Here is a 19,914-nt window from a genome sequence, read left to right on the forward strand (position 1 = left end):
GCTAGAATGTAAACTAGCAACCTTAAATGCTTTTACCCAGGGATATTTCAACCAAAAATAAGTCTTATCTGCATTCAGTGCTGTTTTTACAATGGTGGTGCATTGTAAAATATTGCCTGCACGTTTGAATATTCTCAAGCTTAATACAGTTAAAAGGATGTACAATAGCAATACAGAACAATTATGATACACTTTTATAATTTTGTAATAAAGCTAAGACAGTATTGACTAAATGTCTATTCACTATTAAAGCGTAATGCAGTCATTTTTGTGTTTTGAATTATTTATATGTCAATATAAATGTGCACATCTTAGTTCACTGGTAACTCAGGCTGATGTTTCACTTCTTTGCCTCTTTTTGAAATCTATCGCCTGCTGGTTTTGCTACCTGTTATATTCCTTCCTGCTACCTGGTGCATTTTTCCATAAAGGATAAGTAGTATTTTTTAAATAGAACAATGTATTCATATAAGGGTATTATTATTATTATTATTATTATTATTATTATTATTATTATTATTATTATTATTTCAACCAATAATGCAACAATAAATACTAAATATTTCTCAGAATAAGTTGCACTGTTGCTTTACAGCTGTAGGGTTGTGGCAATGCCAACCCCAGCTCTTTAGTATAGTTTAATTCAACTGGTGTCTTTTGAGAGATCACAGCAATTAGACAAGTACTGAATGGCTGGAATCATAAATTTAGTTCATTCTTGCCAGTAGACTGTTACACTCCAGGAGACAATAAAATAACATTGATGCTATTGACATTTTGCCCATTGCAGTCACATGGGCAATTTATAATAATAAGCTTTAAAAAATATATCTGTGTAAAATGTGTAACAGGCTTTTCAATGTTTATTTTTCTCTTTCAGGATAACACACAGAGCCTTTTGTTATACATCGTTGCTTACTATTTGAGGCACTTTGATGAGGTATGTCTTGGTTCTCCTATATGTGAATCGTGTTTTAAACTCTCTGATTTTTTGGTAATGTTGGAAAGCCCTTTAATCTTTCCTCTTGAGTGAGATATCATGAATAGTGTTTTTATTCATCCTATTTGTTTTACCTTGTCCTCATTAGGAAAAGTCACCAGTGTTTTCTGTTCTGCAGGGCCTGTAGTTAGTAACGTCTGGCTTTAGTTCCAAAGGGCGCCTATTGTAAACAAGTTGTTTAGCCAGATAATATGAAGTCAGACCAGCAGGCTGCCAAAGTCAACTGACATGACAAGATCTTGGGTTCAGTGTGGCTACATGTATTTGAAAATCCTGTGGTTCTTGTTAAAAATTGGGTTCTTGAGCAGTTCCACTGTTGTAGTAATTTATGGACCCTCATCAACAAGCAAACTACATTTTTTGGAGTGACCTTGCTGTTGATAAGAATCTGACAGTTAAAAATGTATTTTTTCCCAACATGGCAATCTTCATATTGAGATATTCAGAGATGTAGTGTTTCAGAGCTTACTACTAAGCTCTTTCTGTTTTCTTCATTTGCTACAATGCTTTGTATTCCTAGTTTAACTGGCTGCTGGGTAAAAGATAAAATGCAATGTGTCAGCATTTTTATTTGGTTTCAAAGGAAACACTTTTTGAAATATGTAAATGGGAATACTCAATGAATCTATTCCATTTCCATCTGATTTTTGCAGAGAGGTAAGTATCCATATGTTTAATTTTTAGGAATGAGCATTATGGCACATTCTCTGACAATCCTCTAAACTCATCACTTCCTTCTAAATAATTTCTCAGTTGATTTCTGTGGATTCAGAATTGGTGGTTTGGATCCTGAGGTCTGTATTTTGGGTTTCAGGACTCAGACAAGGAGACCTCTCTGTACCCCCTCCCAGAACCACAGGACCTCTTTCACGCATCACAGATCAAGTTTGAGGACATTCAGAAGGACCTACGAAAGCTACGGAAGGACCTCAATGGTATCTCACATCTTTTCAAGATCCCTTAGTCAGCTGTGAAGAGAATTTTCACCTAGCTATTACATCATATTACCTCAGCAGACCTGACAACCTTGCACTAGGGTTCTATGCTTTAGTTGATAACCTGCCTTTGCAGGTGGTTTTCTAGTCATCCCCTCAGATACAGACACCACTTAACTTACACAAATAGACCATTCTTCAGCCCCTTAAGTAAGTCAAAATTTCTGTACATCGGAGTCCCCCTCCCCCTCCATTACAGAGCCAAGCCTTCTCATTTTCTTTGCATTTGTTGCAAACACGGGTATTAAAAAATTACACAATATAATTCTCTAGTAAATGTCAGACATATTAAATACTGTAATAACACATAGGCCTAGTCAATGAAATAAATATTTATATTTCTCTAAAGCATAAATTTAATTAAAAAAAATGGACTACTGCATATGGTATGCGTATGGTATTGGACTGTGCATTCTTACCTTATATCTAGTAGTATGCTGGCACACAAGAGGGTGCTGTTGTTGCGTAATTTATCATTATTCCATCTCAGTTATTGCACCTTGATGTTTCTTTGTAATTATTGTTGTTTTCATGCTAGCTGTTCCTTTCTCATGCTTTTTATACATGCAGCATCCTTCACTATCGTATTCGCAGTCGATACAGATAAACCTGGTTCCTGTGCTATAAACAATAATCTTTGTCCACCTTCATACTTCGTTATTATGTTTAATTTCATTTCCAAATCGATTGCTATATTCTTGTGAGATGGTTATCATTTTTCTTCAATGGCATGTTTAGCACCAGGCATTGTGAATAATGAAAATGGTAGAAAATATGCAAAAAAGCACTACACAAAGGATGTGTTCACGATTCAAAATACGCGGGAATTGGGAATATGCAGCTTCCTGCCTTGTCTGGCTACACCGACATGCACTTAACGTATTTCAGATGTTTTGCATAAAATAAAACCGCTGTCCCTAGATAATGTGTATACCAGGATTTATGTAAGTTGAATTTAAGTACGTAGAAGGGTGTTTGTATAACCCTTCAGGTTAAGAGAATTTGGCTTTATGAGGAGTCTCGCTTAATTCACACACTTTGGCTTGCGAAACATTGTTTCACATTTGCAGGGACCAAATCTGGATGCTGTGTTACAAGAGCCATCACGGTTCATTTTGTGTTATAGTCTCAACCCCTATTACCCATTGTTTACTCCTTTTACCTGCTACAACTTCAGTGATCGTTGCTCCCCTTTGAAGTATTGCTTACTGCTCTGTTGCAGTAATGTTTGCATTAGTAAATAAAGATTAAGCATTATTTTGTTGAGCCCTCCTGTGATGCTCCTGTAGAAAGGTCTGGGAGAGCTTTTGTTAAAAAAAATGGCAAATAATAGCTGAGAAAGAGCTGAATGAGTGCACCTGAACAGCAAAACAGTATTACAGAATAATTAATAAAATTTCCCTCTTATGATGTAACTGTGAATTTTTGTTGAATGTTTGTGATATTTTAGTTGAAATGGGTGTCAGTTTCAGGGGTCAAAAATTCATAAAAATTTTAACCATTGAAACTAACGGAAATTGTCCCTTGAATGTATGACAATTTGCCTGACGAAGGCTTTTTTGGGAAAGAATTACCTTCATAAGATGAGAAAAATCTTTCATTTTAAAAACTCATTAGGTCTCTGGCTCTAAGTCTGCCACTGAACAATATGAGACAAGGGGCAATACTTGAATTTCTTTTTCTTTTTTTTCCTTTTTTTTGATGTTAGCTAAGACCACTCCTGTGTGTAAAAATTTGTACCTTACCCCAGTGCTGTGCAGACAGAGGGGGACATCTTTACTTCTTAACAGTCAGCTGCCAAAACAAAGTCATCACAGTGCAGCCAACTGTCAGCTCACACACATTGCCCGCAAAGATGCAGGAACCTAACCAGAACAAGAACCATATTTGTAAAATTTTATAAAAACACATGGGTCTATTTATATTTTTGAAATTACAGTATAGTTGCACTTGCCCTTTCATTGAATTCTAAATTTAAACAATGTGTTTGTATTAGGAAATATTTTAGTGGTTGAATGTACAGTTTGCAAGTGGAGAGGCTTACACTTGCATGGATTTGTACTCACTAATGGAAAGTTGGCTTCAATAGAGCAGTCAGTGTTTTTAATGTTGAATCCTCTTGTTTGTACTTTAATTTTTTTCATTTAGCTTAATTTTTTCTCCACACCAGCAGATAATGTTAAGCTACCTACAATTTGCAGTTTTTACAGTGGGGCAGTTAAGAGTAAGGGCCTTGTTCCATGGATGGTACTACAACTAGAGGTGGGATTCAGACCTGTGGATCCAAAGACAGCAGCTCTAACCACTAGACTACCAAGTGCCTCTTGAGATTGAAAATGTTCAGCCTTAATATCGGTGCTGTTCATATATTTTACTCCCAATTTACTTGAGCTATTCTAATGTCCTGCACATGTGTTGCAGTTCGGAAAAAAATATGTCAATTTGCTTGTATTACCTTTCATCCCTTATTCCAGAAACAAGAAATACTTCAAAAGAACAGTAATAATTTAATAATAATTCCATGACCTTAAAAAGATGTGTCATGGTCAACAAATGCATAACAAAGGGACTGAAAAAATTAAGTCTGAAATTCCCCATTGATACCTTCTTTGGGCTTTTCGTGAATGATTGTCCTAGAATCTTGAATGAATGCATGAATCAAATCTGAATCACACTGGTGCAATGACAACATTTTTGTTGTTTGAACTGTTTTGTGTCCTGCCAGAAAAACAATGGGCTTTCCAGGTTATATTTCTTGTGTTGCTTGGCCTGATTAAAAACATCTGTCTCTTGGTTATTTCACAGCTCTTTTTCCTTAAAGTACATTATGAAGGTTAGACCATACTGCTATGCCTCCATTTCTTTTTTCCCTTAATCAGACTTAATTATGGTATCACAATGTATAGAAAGTTTTTCTTTTCGTTGGTTTTAATAGGAAGTATTTAATAACATGACTATTATTTAGTGGGTATCATTTTTTTAGCTGACATACTGTTTACCAAAATGTAAAGCAGGAAATTGTTCAGCCACCAGAATAATTAAATCCAGATGCAGGTACAATCGACTGTATGTGAGGGCCACATAGACCGTAAGCGTTTTGTATTATCTTCCTATGACTGATCTGTTGATCGAATTATACTTGTCAGATGTGAAGAGCGGTGCACTGAAATGTCATAGCACCAGCACAATTTAGGTTTAATTTAAAAGCACCAATTGTTTGGCAATAGTCTGAAGTTATAAAAAATATGTTTCAATTGATTTCTGTAATGGGGAACCCATCCGTTTATATACAGTAGAGTCTTTTCAATATATTATGCTATTGTAGCACAGTGACAAGCTGTATCAAAGTTTCAATATGTATTTTTTATCCTGTAGTATAATTGTAATTTTTGGGCACCAACATCAAGAATGCATCACAACTGACCTTCCTGATTTCTGATTCTATAGGTCTTGAACACTATGACAATGTGCAGTTGAACAAAAGACAGTAGACCTTGAAACACTGAAATAGTGAAGTTTCCCACAGTTTGTGGAAATCAGATAAAGGAAAATACTGAAATGGGTGAAAATTATGCTTGAATATTCCTGTCTATTTTGGATCTCAAAATATGGGGCATTAAATTTATACTTTTACAGGATGGAATGTATAGTTAAATATATTGTAATATATAATCTATAGTTTTATTGGAAGGAAAGGACATGACATCACTTCTTTGCAAACTGTCACCTTGAATGATACACTAAGTAGTGTCTGAACAGAAAAAAGGCAAAACTATAATTATTTTTTTTATTATTGCATAAAAGAACACACATAGCATTTCTATAAACAAAACCACAGTCTCGGCTGTCAAAATCAATTTTTAACAAGCAATAAAGATCAAGAACACGCTGAGACGGTTTCCAACAGCAAACTATCTGTCTTACTTTAAGAGCTGAACTTGGAAAACAAATAAGGGAGACAGGTTAGATTGATTTAACCAGAAATGCATGCAGTGGATTTTTCCACACGATCCAGCCAAAGACAATCACAAACATACCACTAAAACTAGAAAAGCAGTGACAACAGACGTAGTCAAAAGCCGACAGGTCAGGGTAGATCTAACTTGAACTAAAACCAGGCCCCTCTAGTGTATGCTTAACTTGTACGCTACTGAGCACACAGATCAGTCACATTTGGTGAGTGTCTGTGAATTTATATAAACAATTAATCGGCTAACTCATTGGGTCGCGGGTAGTGAAAGCTGACTATACGCTGGTTGGATTGCCACTTCCGACTGGTAAAAAAAATACCAGCAATGAGCATGTTTTCAAATGTTGTGTTAGTTACACACAACCACACTATAATAATATGAAAACTTTGAATAAACAATATAACTCTAAGGGGGCGGTGTGATGCGGTGCGGTGCGGTGGTGCAGTGGGTTTGACCAGGTCCTGTTCTCTGGTGGGTCTGGGGTTTGAGTCCTGCTTGGGGTTCCTTGCGATTGACTGGCATCCCGTCCTGTGTTGCTGGGTTAGGCTCTGGTTCCCCCAACCTTGTATGGGACAAGCGGTTTGGATGGTGTGTGTGTGTGTGTGTGATGTAACTCTATAATGTTTCACATGTTTTTCACTGGATGCACTAGTTGTTCTCATCTGCGACATACAAAGTAGTATTGTTCTCATTGTAAATTATTCACCTATTTTCTACTTTTGATGCTAAATTAAACTAGCCACAAACATCAGCTGCAATCAATCACCATCATAGACTCCTTCAAATGACACTCAACGAATTACCTTAATGACTTCATAGATACAGCCCATGAAATGTGTGAATAGTATCTATTCATTATTTTATAACTAGAAGAGACCAAGTTGGCCAAAACTTATGAATAGGAAGAAATTAACCTAGCACCTGAACTGCACAGATGGCAATTTTTAATTCTGTATTGACCTGCTGAAGAAAATGTGAGCAAACATGTGTAGAAGAGGACACAAAACCATGCACCTGGTTGACATTCTTAAATCCAGTGTAGTAATGCAAGGAGCTCCATAAATCAGTTTTTTTGTCAATATAACATGATATATTACTGATCTCCTGAATACGCTTTGTTGTGCAGGCTTCAAAATTAAATCCAGAAAAGCATTAGATGGCCTTCTTGTTGAATTAGGAGCCATGTTACACTGTCCTTATGGCACCAATTCACAGCAAGAAAACCCCCAATTTGCGAATATTGTGACAGTTTCCATTTTTATGACATTTTTAGTGAACCTGAACTCATAGAGCCCTTTCAGCATTTCACTCTATACTGCATATAGTTCAACTTAGTGTCAGAATGACACTAAGAGGAAGTTCCCTTATTAAAACAAGCTAACCTCCTATTTCTCTTTTGGGATACTGAGATTATTAAGATCTTTCTTCTACTATTTCTGGACTTTACTTTTTTGTATCCATGGGCTTGTGAGTGTGTATGCATGTGTCAGTGGAATAGCTACTACTCCAAAAAAGTTACCCAGTGCAAACAAATCTGCAATTTATGGAATCAAATCAGGACTGTGGTTGTGATTCGTTCCCACCTACTTCCCCTTGACAAAAGTGGATGGCTGAATGTGTAGCTATGCGCAATGCCATTGTGGATCCTAAAAATGTGAAACCATTCACTTGACAAATGAATGTGGATTTGTCCCAACTGGCCCCGGAAAACTCTTTAAGGAGGAGTGATTGTTCACAGAAATGTCTTACTTTTCACTTTAACTTCTCATTTTAAAATGAAAAATTGGGTCTTTCCATTTGTTCAGAAAAATTAATCAGGATGTGTACACAAAACTGATGTGATAACGTTGTCATTGAAGCCCTGAAAACTACAATTAAAGCTGTCCCTGTAGCTGCTGTTTCAACACAGTTTGAGAATTTCATCCAGAAACAGAAGGCTGTTCCAAAGAAACTGTTTATTTTGGCACCAAGGATTTTGTGAAACACTATAAACACTGCCAAGGCCTGAATGATGCTAGTACACCAAAAACCACCAAAGATACCACAACATCACTAGAAACTGGATGATGGCAGTGCACTGAAAACCACTGAGGATATAATACAACCTAAGACTGGATGAGAATGGCGCACAGAATCTGAAAACTCAGTGGCTCAGACTAATAAATGTTTGAAAATTAAATGCAGTAGAGCAGTACAGCCTAACTACAGTCGCTGATGAGAAACTTAATTTGCCATCTTGTGTGAGAGCCTCTTCTGATCATGTCAGATACTAGCAGGTTGTGCAGTGAGAGATTTGCTGAACTTGTCTGCACAAGCACAGTAGTACTTATAGTAATGCAAGAAAGCACTGTTTGTCTAATCTTAACTTCAACCTTCAGCCATGTGGTCACAGCTAGCAACAGTGTCATGCCCATGCTGTCAACCCAAGCAACAGTACCTGCACCGAATCAAAGCAGCAGGGTATAAAAGCACCACGTTGACTCACCAGGTTGTGGAACCTATTTGGAACCATCACTTCAACTTCGAGTCCACAAAGCACACAAACACCTTCCCTGTCCCGCTTCGCCCCTTCATTCTGATCCCCTGGCTCCAAGTCTTCGGCTCCAGACCAGGCTTCGCTACATTGACTTTGGCTCCTGTTTTGCCCTCGGAACAACATTCACCTCTTCACTGACCCTTGCCTGCCTCACGACTTCGATTCTAGTTTCCCCCTTTGGTGTTCTTCATTAAAAGTTCCCACAATTGGGTCCACCTACCCCTCTGTCTCCCAGCCTTGTCCATGACAGAAAGTTCTGCATATCGATAGACCCAGAAGAACTTGCATGGCAATGAACCATGGAGACCCATCGGAGGATGACGCAAGTGCTCCAGGGAAGGGGAATGACCGCACCCACAGAGACCACAACTGCCACCGACCCAGTCGCATGTCTGACATCATCAGGAGTCACCAAGCACATTCCACAAGAGGACCCCCAGCTGGCAACCCCTGAGAGTATGATGGTTCACCAGGAGTTTTTTCTACAGTGTGAGCTTGTGTTCTCCAGTCTGCCACATGTTTACCAGACAGATATTAATAAGATAGCGTATGTGATCGCCTTATTCATCAGGCCTGCATTGGCATGGGCTATGTCTGAGTAGAGCAAGCATGAGCCCACAACCTATATGGGCTTCTGCAAGCAGTTTGAGGTGGTGTTCGACCACGCGCCCATGGATCTAGATTTCGTGCACAAGAAAAATCTTCCCATAAGGAATAATGAGGTTACACTGCGGATAAGCACCCTCGATGGACAGCCATTGGGCACTGGAGTTGTGAAGTACCAAACTGAACCACTAAGGGTACAAGTTGGGGCGTGTCACATCGAGGAACTTTTTTCTCCTGATTAAAGTGGTGGACATGCCCATCATCCTGGAGTTTACCTGGCTGGTAAACTTGACCTGGTCTTTTCGTGGAGTACTGGCAACCTTGTGGCATGGGCCCCGCGTTGTAAGGAGACTTGCCTTTCCCTTCCGTTTCAGGCCACCTCCATGGAGAGCCCAGAGGCCACATTAGCTCCTGAGATACCGAAGGAGTACCATGACCTTGCCGAGATCCTGAGCAAGAGCCGGGCAGATGTGCTTCCCCTGCACCGGCCATGGGACTGCACTATAGACTTCTTCCCTGGCACCTGTCCCCCTTGGGGACGGATTTACCCGTTATTATTGCCCAAGCAGAAGGCAATACAGGATTATGCCCGAGGCATTGGGATGGGGCATTATTAGATCTTCTATGTCCCCCAGCCTCCGTGGGGTTCTTTTTTGTGGCAAAAAAAGACGGAGGGCTACGCCCATCTATAGACTATTGGGACCTGAATGCCATCACTGTAGGGTATCCTCACTCCTTGCCTTTGATCATGGCGGCCCTTGAACAGGTTCATAGGGCTCGGGTGTTTACTAAGTTGGATCTGTGAAGCGCCTATACTCTTATCCAGATAAGAGAGGGGGACAAGTGGAAGACCGCGTTCGGCACGTCCCTGGGTCACTACAGGTACACAGTTATGCCGTTTGGCTTGGCTAGCCCACCTTCAGCATTCCAGGCTTTTGTCAATCATGTCCTGGGGACGTGATAAACTAAGGAGTCTTAGTGTATCCCGATGATATTTTAATTTACTCCTGCATGATGACACGGCCCGTCCGACTGGTACATCAGATGTTGCAGCGGTTACTGGACAACCACCTTTTCATGAAAGGAGAAAAATGTCTCTCCCACCAACCCCAGGTTGCCTTCCTTGGCTTTATCCTGAGTGCTGATGGGGTGGCCATTGACCCGATAAAGGTCCAAGCCATGTTGGAGGCCAGGTGCAAAAAATACCAAGACCAACACTCTGTCCCGCATTCACAGTAAGGACCCGGGCCCAAAGACCCCAGAATTCATCTTACCTGAACAGTGTGTGGTCGCTGCCATCCGGTGGCAGTTCATGTAAAAGCTGAAGGTGGCCCAAGCAAATGATGCCGGACCCGCAAACAAGCCAGAAGGTAAAGAGTATGTCCCAGTAATCATGAGGCCTTACCTCCTGAAATGGGCACAGAACTCTCCAGCTGTCGGACACCCAGGTCACTGCCAAACGCTCATCTTCTTACGAGGACACTTTTAGTGGCCGTCCATCCAATACCTTGTACAAGAACACATAGGGGCCTGTGAGACCTGCAAACAGGCCCGGATTCCAACCCACAAACCCACCACCCTGCTCGAGCCACTCCCGGTCCCAGCGTGTCCCTGGTCCCATGTAGCTATCGACTTCTTTCTAGACCTTCCCCTGTCCAAGGGGAACACTGTGATCCTGACCATCATCGATTGGTTCTCCAAGGCGTGTTGACTGCTTCCCCTGCCTCAGTGGAGACAGCAGAAGTCCTCTTCCAGCACGTCTTCTGCCTCTTTGGCATCCCGGAAGACAGACTAAGGGCAACAATTCGTGCCTAAACTATGGAGGGAATTCTGGCACAGGTTAGGGGTGAAAGTGAGCCTAACTTTAGGGTATCACCCGCAGGCAAACAGACAGGTGGAGAGGCTACATTAGGACATTGGCCAGGTCTTACGAATCTGCTGTGGTAAGAAACAACAGCAGTGGCCATAGTTTCTGCTGTGGGCTGAATATGCCCACAGCTCCCTGTCCCACTCAGCTATGGGTATTTCTCCTTTCCAGTGTGTCCTCGGCTACCATTCTCCCCTGTTCCCCTGGCATCCAGGATCCAGTGATGTGTCAGTTGTCGATGCCAGATACATGAACGATGTGGAGATGTGGCGCGCTGTAAGGGACCATCGTTGACACAGCACTCACAGGTACAGAATACAACCAAATCGTTACCGTCGTGATGTTAACTTCCATCCAGGCCAGTGGGTGTGGCTCGCCATCAGAGACATTCGGTTACGACTCCCATCCAAGAAGCTCAACCCCCGATATATAGGCCTGTATTGGATTACCTGCTGGATCAACTTGGTAACGTACCGTGTCCGGCTATCCCCGCACATACGTGTCCCTCGTTCCATGTCTCTCGTCTCAAGCCTTACAGGACCTCCTGGCTCCAGTGGCCTACAGACGTTGCACCTCCCCAGCCAGTGCAGGTGGATGGGGCCCCAGCCTACACGGTTAAGGTGTTCCTGGATTCCAGACACCAGCATGGGGTCATGCTGTACTTCGTGGACTGGGTAGGGTACGGAGAGATACTGGGTGCCTGCACCGGACATCCTTGACCTGTCCTTGATCTCGGGCTTTCACTGGGATCGTCTGGACGGGCCAGCGCCTAGGCTCAGGGGTCACCTGTCTAGGCTCGTAGGATGGCTGGGGTCACTCGTGGAAGGGAATTACTGTCACGCTCATGCCGTCAGCCCAACCACCAGCACCTGCACCGAATCAAAGCAGCAGGGTGTAAAAGCACCACGTTGACTCAACAGGTTGCAAAACCTCTTTAGAACCACCACTTCGACTACGAGTCCATGAAGCACACGAACACCTTCACCGTCCCGCTTCGTTCCTTCGTTCCTGATCCCCTGGCTCTACGTCTTCAGCTCCAGACCCTGGCTTCGCTACATTGACCTTGTCTCCTGTTTTGTCCTCGGAACAATGTTTGCCCCTTGACTGACCCTTGCCTGTCCCATGACTTTGGTTATGGCTTGCCCCTTTGGTATTCTTTATTAAAAGTTCTTGCTACTGGGTCCAACTATCCCTCTGTCTACTGGAAAATGCTGTATATCTATATTAGTTCTGTAAGGGGATCACTTCATTTAGAAAAGACCCTTCATTGCACAGGAAAGACAAAAACAATGGACAAAAAACCTAGAAAAAACTGAAATAGTAAAACTGAATAGTACCACTGATATAGAGTATATTGTGTGCATCATATGCGTGGAGGTATTTATTGCATAGCTTTCCTATTTAAACATAATTGGTCACCTCTTACATAAAATGTCATCCCCTGTCGTCTTTTAAAATATTTTTTAAATTTCTAGATCAATCAGCAATTTGGTCAAGGTGATTTGGGGAGAAGGGGTGTGGTGGCGCAGTGGGTTGGACCGCAGTCCTGCTCTCCAGTGGGTCGGGGGTTCGAATCCCGCTTGTGGTGCCTTGTGGCGGACTGGCGTCCTGTCCTGGGTGTGTCCCCTTCCCCCTCTGGCCTTATGCCCTGTGTTGCTGGGTTAGGCTCCAGTTCCCCGTGACCCTGTCTGGGACAAGCGGTTCTGAAAATGTGTGTGTGTGTGTGTGTGTGTGTGTGTGTGTGTGTGTGTGTGTGTGTGTGTGTGTGTGTGTGTGTGTGTGTGTGTGTGTGAGAGAGAGAGAGAGAGAGATTTGGGTATTAGAGTTTACTTGAAGGCAAAGTTGTGTGTAACCTAAGTCAGGGAATACTTTGGACCATATGGCATTCAGATTCTCCTCTGTGAACTGCCACCTTACTGTGGTGGAGGGGTTTGAGTGCCTGAATGAGTCCAGGAGCTATGTTGTCTGGGGCTATATGCCCCTGGTAGGGTCTCCCATGACAGATGAGACAAAGCACGGTTCAAAAAACCCTTATGAAGAAAAAAATCAAGGCTTTTGTTTACCCTGTCTGGTATGGGGTCACCGGGACCCCACCCTGGAGCCAGGCCTGGGGGGGGCTTGCATGCGAGCACCTGGTGGCCAGGTCTATGCCCACAGGGCCTGGCCAGGCTCAGCCCGAAGCCATGACGTGGAGCCGCTCTTCGGTGGGCTCACCACCTGCCGGAGAAACCGTAAGGGGCCGGTGCATTGTGATTTGGGCGGTGGTCGGGGCCGAGTGCCCGGCCGACCCAAACCTCGGGCGCCAACTCTGGTTTTTGGGACTTGGAATGTCACCTCACTGGCGGGGAAGGAGCCTGAGCTGGTACGGGAAGTTGAGAGATACCGTCTAGATATAGTCGGGCTCACTTCCACTCACAGCTTGGGTTCTGGAACCACTCTCCTCGATCGAGGGTGGACTCTCCACTATTCTGGCGTTGCTCAAGGTGAGAGGCAGCGGGCTGGTGTGGGCTTATTAATAGCCCCCCAGTTCAGCCGCCATGTGTTGGAGTCTACCCTGGTGAATGAGAGGGTCGTCTCCCTGCGCCTTCGGGTCAGGGAACGGTCTCTCACTGTCGTTTGTGCTTATGCGCCTAGCGGCAGTGTAGAGTACCCGGCCTTTTTGGAGTCCCTGGGGGGCGTGCTGGAAAGCGCTCCCACTGGGGACTCTGTCGTTCTACTGGGGGACTTTAACGCCCACATGGGCAGTGATAGTGACACCTGGAGGGGCATGATTGGGAGGAACGGCCTCCCTGATCTGAACCTGAGCGGTGAGTTGTTATTGGATTTCTGTGCTAGTCACGGTTTATCTATAACAATCACCATGTTCATGCATAAGGGTGTCCATCAGTGCACTTGGCACCAGGACACCCTAGGTCGGAGGTCGATGATCGACTTTGTAGTCGTTTCTTCTGACCTTCGGCCATATGTCTTGGACACTCGGGTGAAGAGAGGGGCTGAGCTGTCAACTGATCACCACCTGGTGGTGAGTTGGATTCGATGGCGGGGGAAAAAGCTGGACAGACCTGGCAGGCCCAAACGCATAGTGAGGGTCTGTTGGGAACGTTTGGCGGAGGCCCCTGTCAGAGAGGTCTTCAACTCCCACCTCTGACAGAGCTTCAACCAGGTACCGAGGGAGGTGGGGGACATCGAGTCTGAATGGACTATGTTCCGCACCTCCATTGTCGGGGCGGCGGCTCGGAGCTGCGGCCATAAGGTCTCCGGCACCTGTCGCGGCGGCAATCCCCGAACACGGTGGTGGACACCGGAAGTAAGGGATGCCGTCAAGCTGAAGAAGGAGTTCTATCGGGCCTGGCTGGCTCATGGGACTCCTGAAGCAGCTGACGGGTACCGACGGGCCAAACGGAGCGCGGCTCTGGCAGTCGCCGCGGCAAAAACTCGGGCTTGGGAGGAGTTCAGTGAGGCCATGGAGGAAGACTTTCGGTCGGCCTCAAAGAGATTCTGGCAAACCGTCCGGCGACTCAGAGGGGGGAAGCGGTGTTCCACGAACACTGTTTACAGTGGAAGGGGCGCGCTGCTGACCTCAGCTGAGGATGTCCTCGGGCGATGGAAGGAGTACTTTGAGGATCTCCTCAATCTCTCCGACACGCCTTCCGTAGAGGAAGCTGAGGCTGGGGACTTGGAGGGGGACTCGTCCATTGCCCTGGCTGAAGTTGCTGAGGTAGTCAAAAAACTCCTCGGTGGCAAGGCTCCGGGGGTGGATGAGATTCACTCCGAGTTTCTCAAGTCTCTGGATGTTGTGGGGCTGTCTTGGCTGACACGCCTCTGCAGCATTGCGTGGAGTTTGGGAACGGTGCCTCTGGACTGGCAGACCGGGGTGGTGGTCCCTCTTTTTAAGAAGGGGGACCGGAGATTGTGTTCCAACTACAGGGGGATCACACTCCTTAGCCTCCCTGGGAAAGTCTATGCCAGGGTACTGGAAAGGAGAATCCGACCGATAGTCGAACCTCGGATTCAGGAGGAGCAATGCGGTTTTCGCCCTGGCCGTGGAACACTGGACTAGCTCTATACCCTCACTAGGGTGCTGGAGGGTTCGTGGGAGTTTGCCCAACCAGTCCATATGTGTTTTGTGGACCTGGAGAAGGCATTCGACCGTGTCCCTCGTGGCATCCTATGGGGGGTACTTCGGGATTATGGGGTTCGGGGCTCGTTGCTACGGGCTGTTCGTTCCCTGTATGGCCGGAGCAGGAGCTTGGTTCGCATTGCCGGCAGTAAGTTAGACCTGTTCCCAGTGCATGTTGGACTCCGCAAGGGCTGCCCTTTGTCACCGATTCTGTTCATTATCTTCATGGACAGAATTTCTAGGCGCAGCCAGGGAACGGAGGGTGTCTGTTTTGGTGGCCGCGAGATGTCGTCTCTGCTTTTTGCGGACGATGTGGTCCTGTTGGCTTCATCAAATCAAGACTTGCAGCGTGCACTGGGGAGGTTTGCAGCCGAGTGCGAAGCGGCGGGGATGAGAATCAGCACCTCCAAATCCAAGGCCATGGTTCTCAGTCGGAAAAAGGTGGATTGCCCCCTCCGGGTTAGGGGGGAGTTGCTCCCTCAAGTGGAGGAGTTTAAGTATGTCGAGGTCTTGTTCACGAGTGAGGGAAAAATGGAGCGGCAGGTTGACAGACGGATCGGTGCAGCATCCGCAGTAATGTGGTCATTGTACCGGTCTGTTGTGGTGAAGAGGGAGCTGAGTCGTAAGGTGAAGCTCTCAATTTACCGGTCGATCTACGTTCCTACCCTCACCTATGGTCATGAACTCTGGATCATGACCGAAAGAATGAGATCGTGGATACAAGCGGCAGAAATGAGTTTCCTCCGCAGAGTGGCTGGGCGCACCCTTAGGGATAGGGTGAGGAGCTCAGTCACCCGGGAGGAGCTCGGAGTAGAGCCGCTGCTCCTCCGCATCGAGAGGAGGCAGTTGAGGTGGCTCGGGCATCTGTTCCGGATGCCTCCTGGACGCCTCCCTGGGGAGGTGTTCCGGGCTTGTCCCACTGGGAGGAGGCCTCGGGACAGACCCAGGACACGTTGGAGAGACTATGTCTCCCGGCTGGCCTGGGAACGCCTCGGGGTTCCCCCAGAGGAACTGGAGGAGGTGTGCGGGGAGAGGGAAGTCTGGAGGACTCTGCTCGGACTACTGCCCCCGCGACTCGGCCCGGATAAAAGCGGAGGAAGATGGATGGATGGATGGATGGCATTCAGATTTGTACTGCTACTTTTAAAGACACTGGCATGTGAGGTTTTCATTCATTATTGCCACTGAACCTGCCAAACTTTGTCTTTCTGCAAGATTGAAATTCCACAAAAAGCATTACTTATCTTCCATTGAAAGGTACACAGGCAAATAGTGTTTAAGGCATCACATGGCTTATTTTCTCAGCCTTACTCTGATGGTACTATAATAACATAAGACTGCTGAAGGCCGAACAAAAAGGATTAATGCTTAACATTTAATCGCTGTATCCTTCTTATACCACAGTTGTGCAGTGATGCATATATCCTTCATCTGGATTTGTTTTCATGGTTGTGGTAGATAAACATTAGATGTTGCAGTCTTGTGTTACCTTTCATAATAATGCTACTCCTTTAAGTGTAACACTAACTGCCCTCTGAATATGTGAAAACTGGTTTTATCTATGACCATTAGTATTACAGATAACAGTTCTGTATTTGCACCACTTGTGCTTCATCTTCATTACATGCATTTTGTGATCTTTATGCAAGTCACGTAGTAGATAAGTCACACAAAATATGACTCACTGCATTGACTTGTCTGTCCCTAACTTTTCAAAACCAATTGATTTTGTAATTTTATGTGCTACACAATATTGTAATGGCCTGCATTATCATGAGTTTGGGCAGGAAAATGTGTTTATTGTAAATTGTTCAATTATGGGTAAAATGGAATTGTGTTTAACTATTGTGGGTACTTACGGGGACTATAAGGAAGTGATTGTATGTGCTCGTGGGAAAGGCAGAGAAAGCCTGAAGGGTGCTAAGCAGGCTAGGAAGTCTGGTTTGAGGTGTAGGTCCTTGAGGAAAGGGGTTCTTGGACCAAGAGCATTATTTCCTTGTGTGCCGGTGTTCCAACACACGCTTGTAATGAATGCTGCCTGTGCATCTTTCTTTGCCCCATCCAAACCCGGAGCACAGCACACTACAATATGTATTACTCTTCTTTTCATACAAGTCTGTTCAAGCAACAATCTATGTTTAATCAGCATGAGAGCTGAAAGATTTGACAGGTATGAAGGACATTCAAACTTGTCCTCAATTCCAGTGGTGTTGCCCACGTTGTAGTGTGCTCTTCGGTCATCTGTCTGTATCTCAGCTCCAGGTTGTAAGGTACCCTCAAAGTTCTTCTGGCAAATCATTTCATACCTTTGAAGGAGAGGATGTGATCCTGCCCAGACTGTGCTAAGCAAGGGTGGAGAAGTACTGATCATTCCTGGGGAGATTGCTGAACGCTAGAAGGGACCCAACAACCCACTGGACATGCCCTCATACCAGAAGGCAGTGTTAAATGTGTCGGATACATTAAAATCTGTAAATGTTCCTGAAACCACTACGGCCATGCAAGGTCGCCATAGTGGTAAGATTGCAAGTTTAGATGAGATTTGGCCATAGATTTTGAAAGTACTGGACAGTGTGAGGATAATATTGCCTCCACAATGTTACATGAAAGGAAAGTAAGGCACCTCTGGACTGATGTTATTCCCTATATTTAAGAAAGAGGACTGGATGTTGTGTTTCAGCTACAGGGAGGTCACCTTTTTCAGTCAGATATTCTCTCAGGGTGTCCAGTTATGGGGACTGAGAGGGATGTCTCTGCTATAAACAGATAATCTTCTTTTGTCTTGAAGAGTATAACTGTTTGTGGTGGTGGTGGGAGGCATAGTGAATAGTGCCACTGCTTTTCGATGAAAGGCCATGGTGCCAAATCCCTATTTTCACTACAGTACACTTGAGCAAGGTCATTACCATGAATTAGATTTACATTTATTTAATTAGCTGATGCCTTTCTCCAGAGTGACTTACAATTGTTTACCCATTTGTACAGCTGGGCAATTTTACTGGAGGAATTTGGAATAAGTGCATTACTTAAGGGTACTACAGCCAGAGGTGGGAATCAAGCCTCCAACTTTTGCTTCCAAAGCAGTAGCTCTAACCACTACACTACCAGCTGTATAGTTTTTTTATATTTACATAACATTTATTTATTTAGCTGATGTCTTTCTCCAACGTGGCTTATAATTGTATGCTACTTACAGTTATCTACCCATTTGTGCAGCTGGGTAATTTTACTGAAGCAATTGAGGGTAAGTACCTTGCTTAAGGGTACTACAGCAGAGGTGGAATTCAAACCTGCAAACTGTGAGTCCCAAGGTAGTAGCTCTAACCCCTACACTACCAGCTGGACCTACTAGAATCAGTTCTGGGGGGTCTACATTTTAATAGTAATGATACCTAACAGACTGACATATTTTGTTTTGTCTGTATTTAACTTGTATTATTGGTGATATCTAATTTAATTCAACCAGTACATTTAATTTCTGAAAAAATATATACTAGAAAGTAGTAGGCCTACATTAGCATATGGTAATAAAACATAAGAAATTACCTTAACACCTGAGAAGCTTTTTAAAATGATTTGTTCCTGCTTTTTTAATGAGCACTTTTACTTGAAGTACTCAGGTATTGTTTTTTGACTACCCACCTTCGAGCACTGCTTAGACAGAGGAGGTTCTTAAGGATCACTTAACTTATCCTCGTTTTTTTTTTTTTTTTTTTTTTTCTGTTATTGAAAGCTACACAGCTTTAACCTCTTCCCCCACTTTGCAGCTTGCACACTGGAGATGGAGAAGGTATGCTGCACCTCCTCTGAGGAACACCTCCAGCCTTTCAAAGACAAAATGGACAAATTCCTCTGTAAAGGTGAGCATGCCATTGTGTGAGGGGCTGTGCAGAAGTAAAACAAGTAAAGGCATGCAGGGGTGAAGGTTCCATCATGACAGCTAGTCCTAGATCTGCATGCACCAACTGGCGGTGCAGATTATGAACGAATGAATGAAACTTCAATAATCCCAGAAACTCCACTTGTCTGCAGCATCATTCAACATATATTGTACATGCAAAAACATATACAATCATGAAACTGAGGTAAGTACATCAAACTGCAATACAACGTCTACAACCACTTGTCCCAAGCCGGGTCGCGGCGAGCCAGATCCTGGCCTGGCAACACAGGGCACAAGGAGGAGGGGACACACCCTAGATGGGACACCAGTCCACTGCAGGGCACCCAAACTGGGGCTTGAACCCCAGACCTGTCACACACCAAACCCACCATGCCACTGTGCACCCACTACATCAATATGTTAGTAAGTAAATAAATAAACAAGCATACTGATTCATGGACAGCAAGGTGGTGTAACCTGTTATGACATAGCAAAGAACAAGGTCAGGACCACTCAGTCCACTATATCTATCCATCCAATGTCAGTAAACAGTCTTGAGCAGAGTCACAGTCAACTGGAGCTTATTCAGGAAGCACTGGGCACACGGCAGTGGCAGGAACACCCCAGAAGGAACACCAGCCCATTGCAGGGTAACCACACACACACACACACACACACACACACACACACACACACACACACACAAAATTACTCACTTATTCATACACTAGGGGTAGAGACACTCTTTCACCTAAACTGCATGTCTTTGAACTGTCGGAGGGAGCTAGAATGCCAAAAGGAAACTCATTCAGACAGCAGGAGAGCATACAAATTCCAGATCAACTGAGTAGGGATTTAACCCACATTCTCTCACATCTCCCAGACATTGTGAAGCAGCAATGGTACTCACTATACCAACACGCAACACAATCCACT

General features: G+C 44.3%; 1 protein-coding gene across 2 annotated transcripts in view; it reads left to right on the plus strand.

Annotated features, from left to right (window-relative positions):
- The window catches only part of fmn2a (formin 2a), a 75,553-nt gene that overhangs the window by 35,801 nt on the left and 19,838 nt on the right, over window positions 1-19,914 (plus strand). For both annotated transcript variants that reach the window (XM_029251332.1, XM_029251330.1), the window contains exons 12-14: window positions 881-940; window positions 1,815-1,935; window positions 18,863-18,955. In XM_029251332.1, the coding sequence (XP_029107165.1) occupies window positions 881-940; window positions 1,815-1,935; window positions 18,863-18,955 (274 nt within the window). The remainder of the gene's footprint in view (window positions 1-880; window positions 941-1,814; window positions 1,936-18,862; window positions 18,956-19,914) is intronic.

The sequence above is a fragment of the Scleropages formosus genome, chromosome 4 (genome assembly GCF_900964775.1).
Source record: "Scleropages formosus chromosome 4, fSclFor1.1, whole genome shotgun sequence".
In the NCBI taxonomy this organism is placed as follows: domain Eukaryota; kingdom Metazoa; phylum Chordata; class Actinopteri; order Osteoglossiformes; family Osteoglossidae; genus Scleropages; species Scleropages formosus.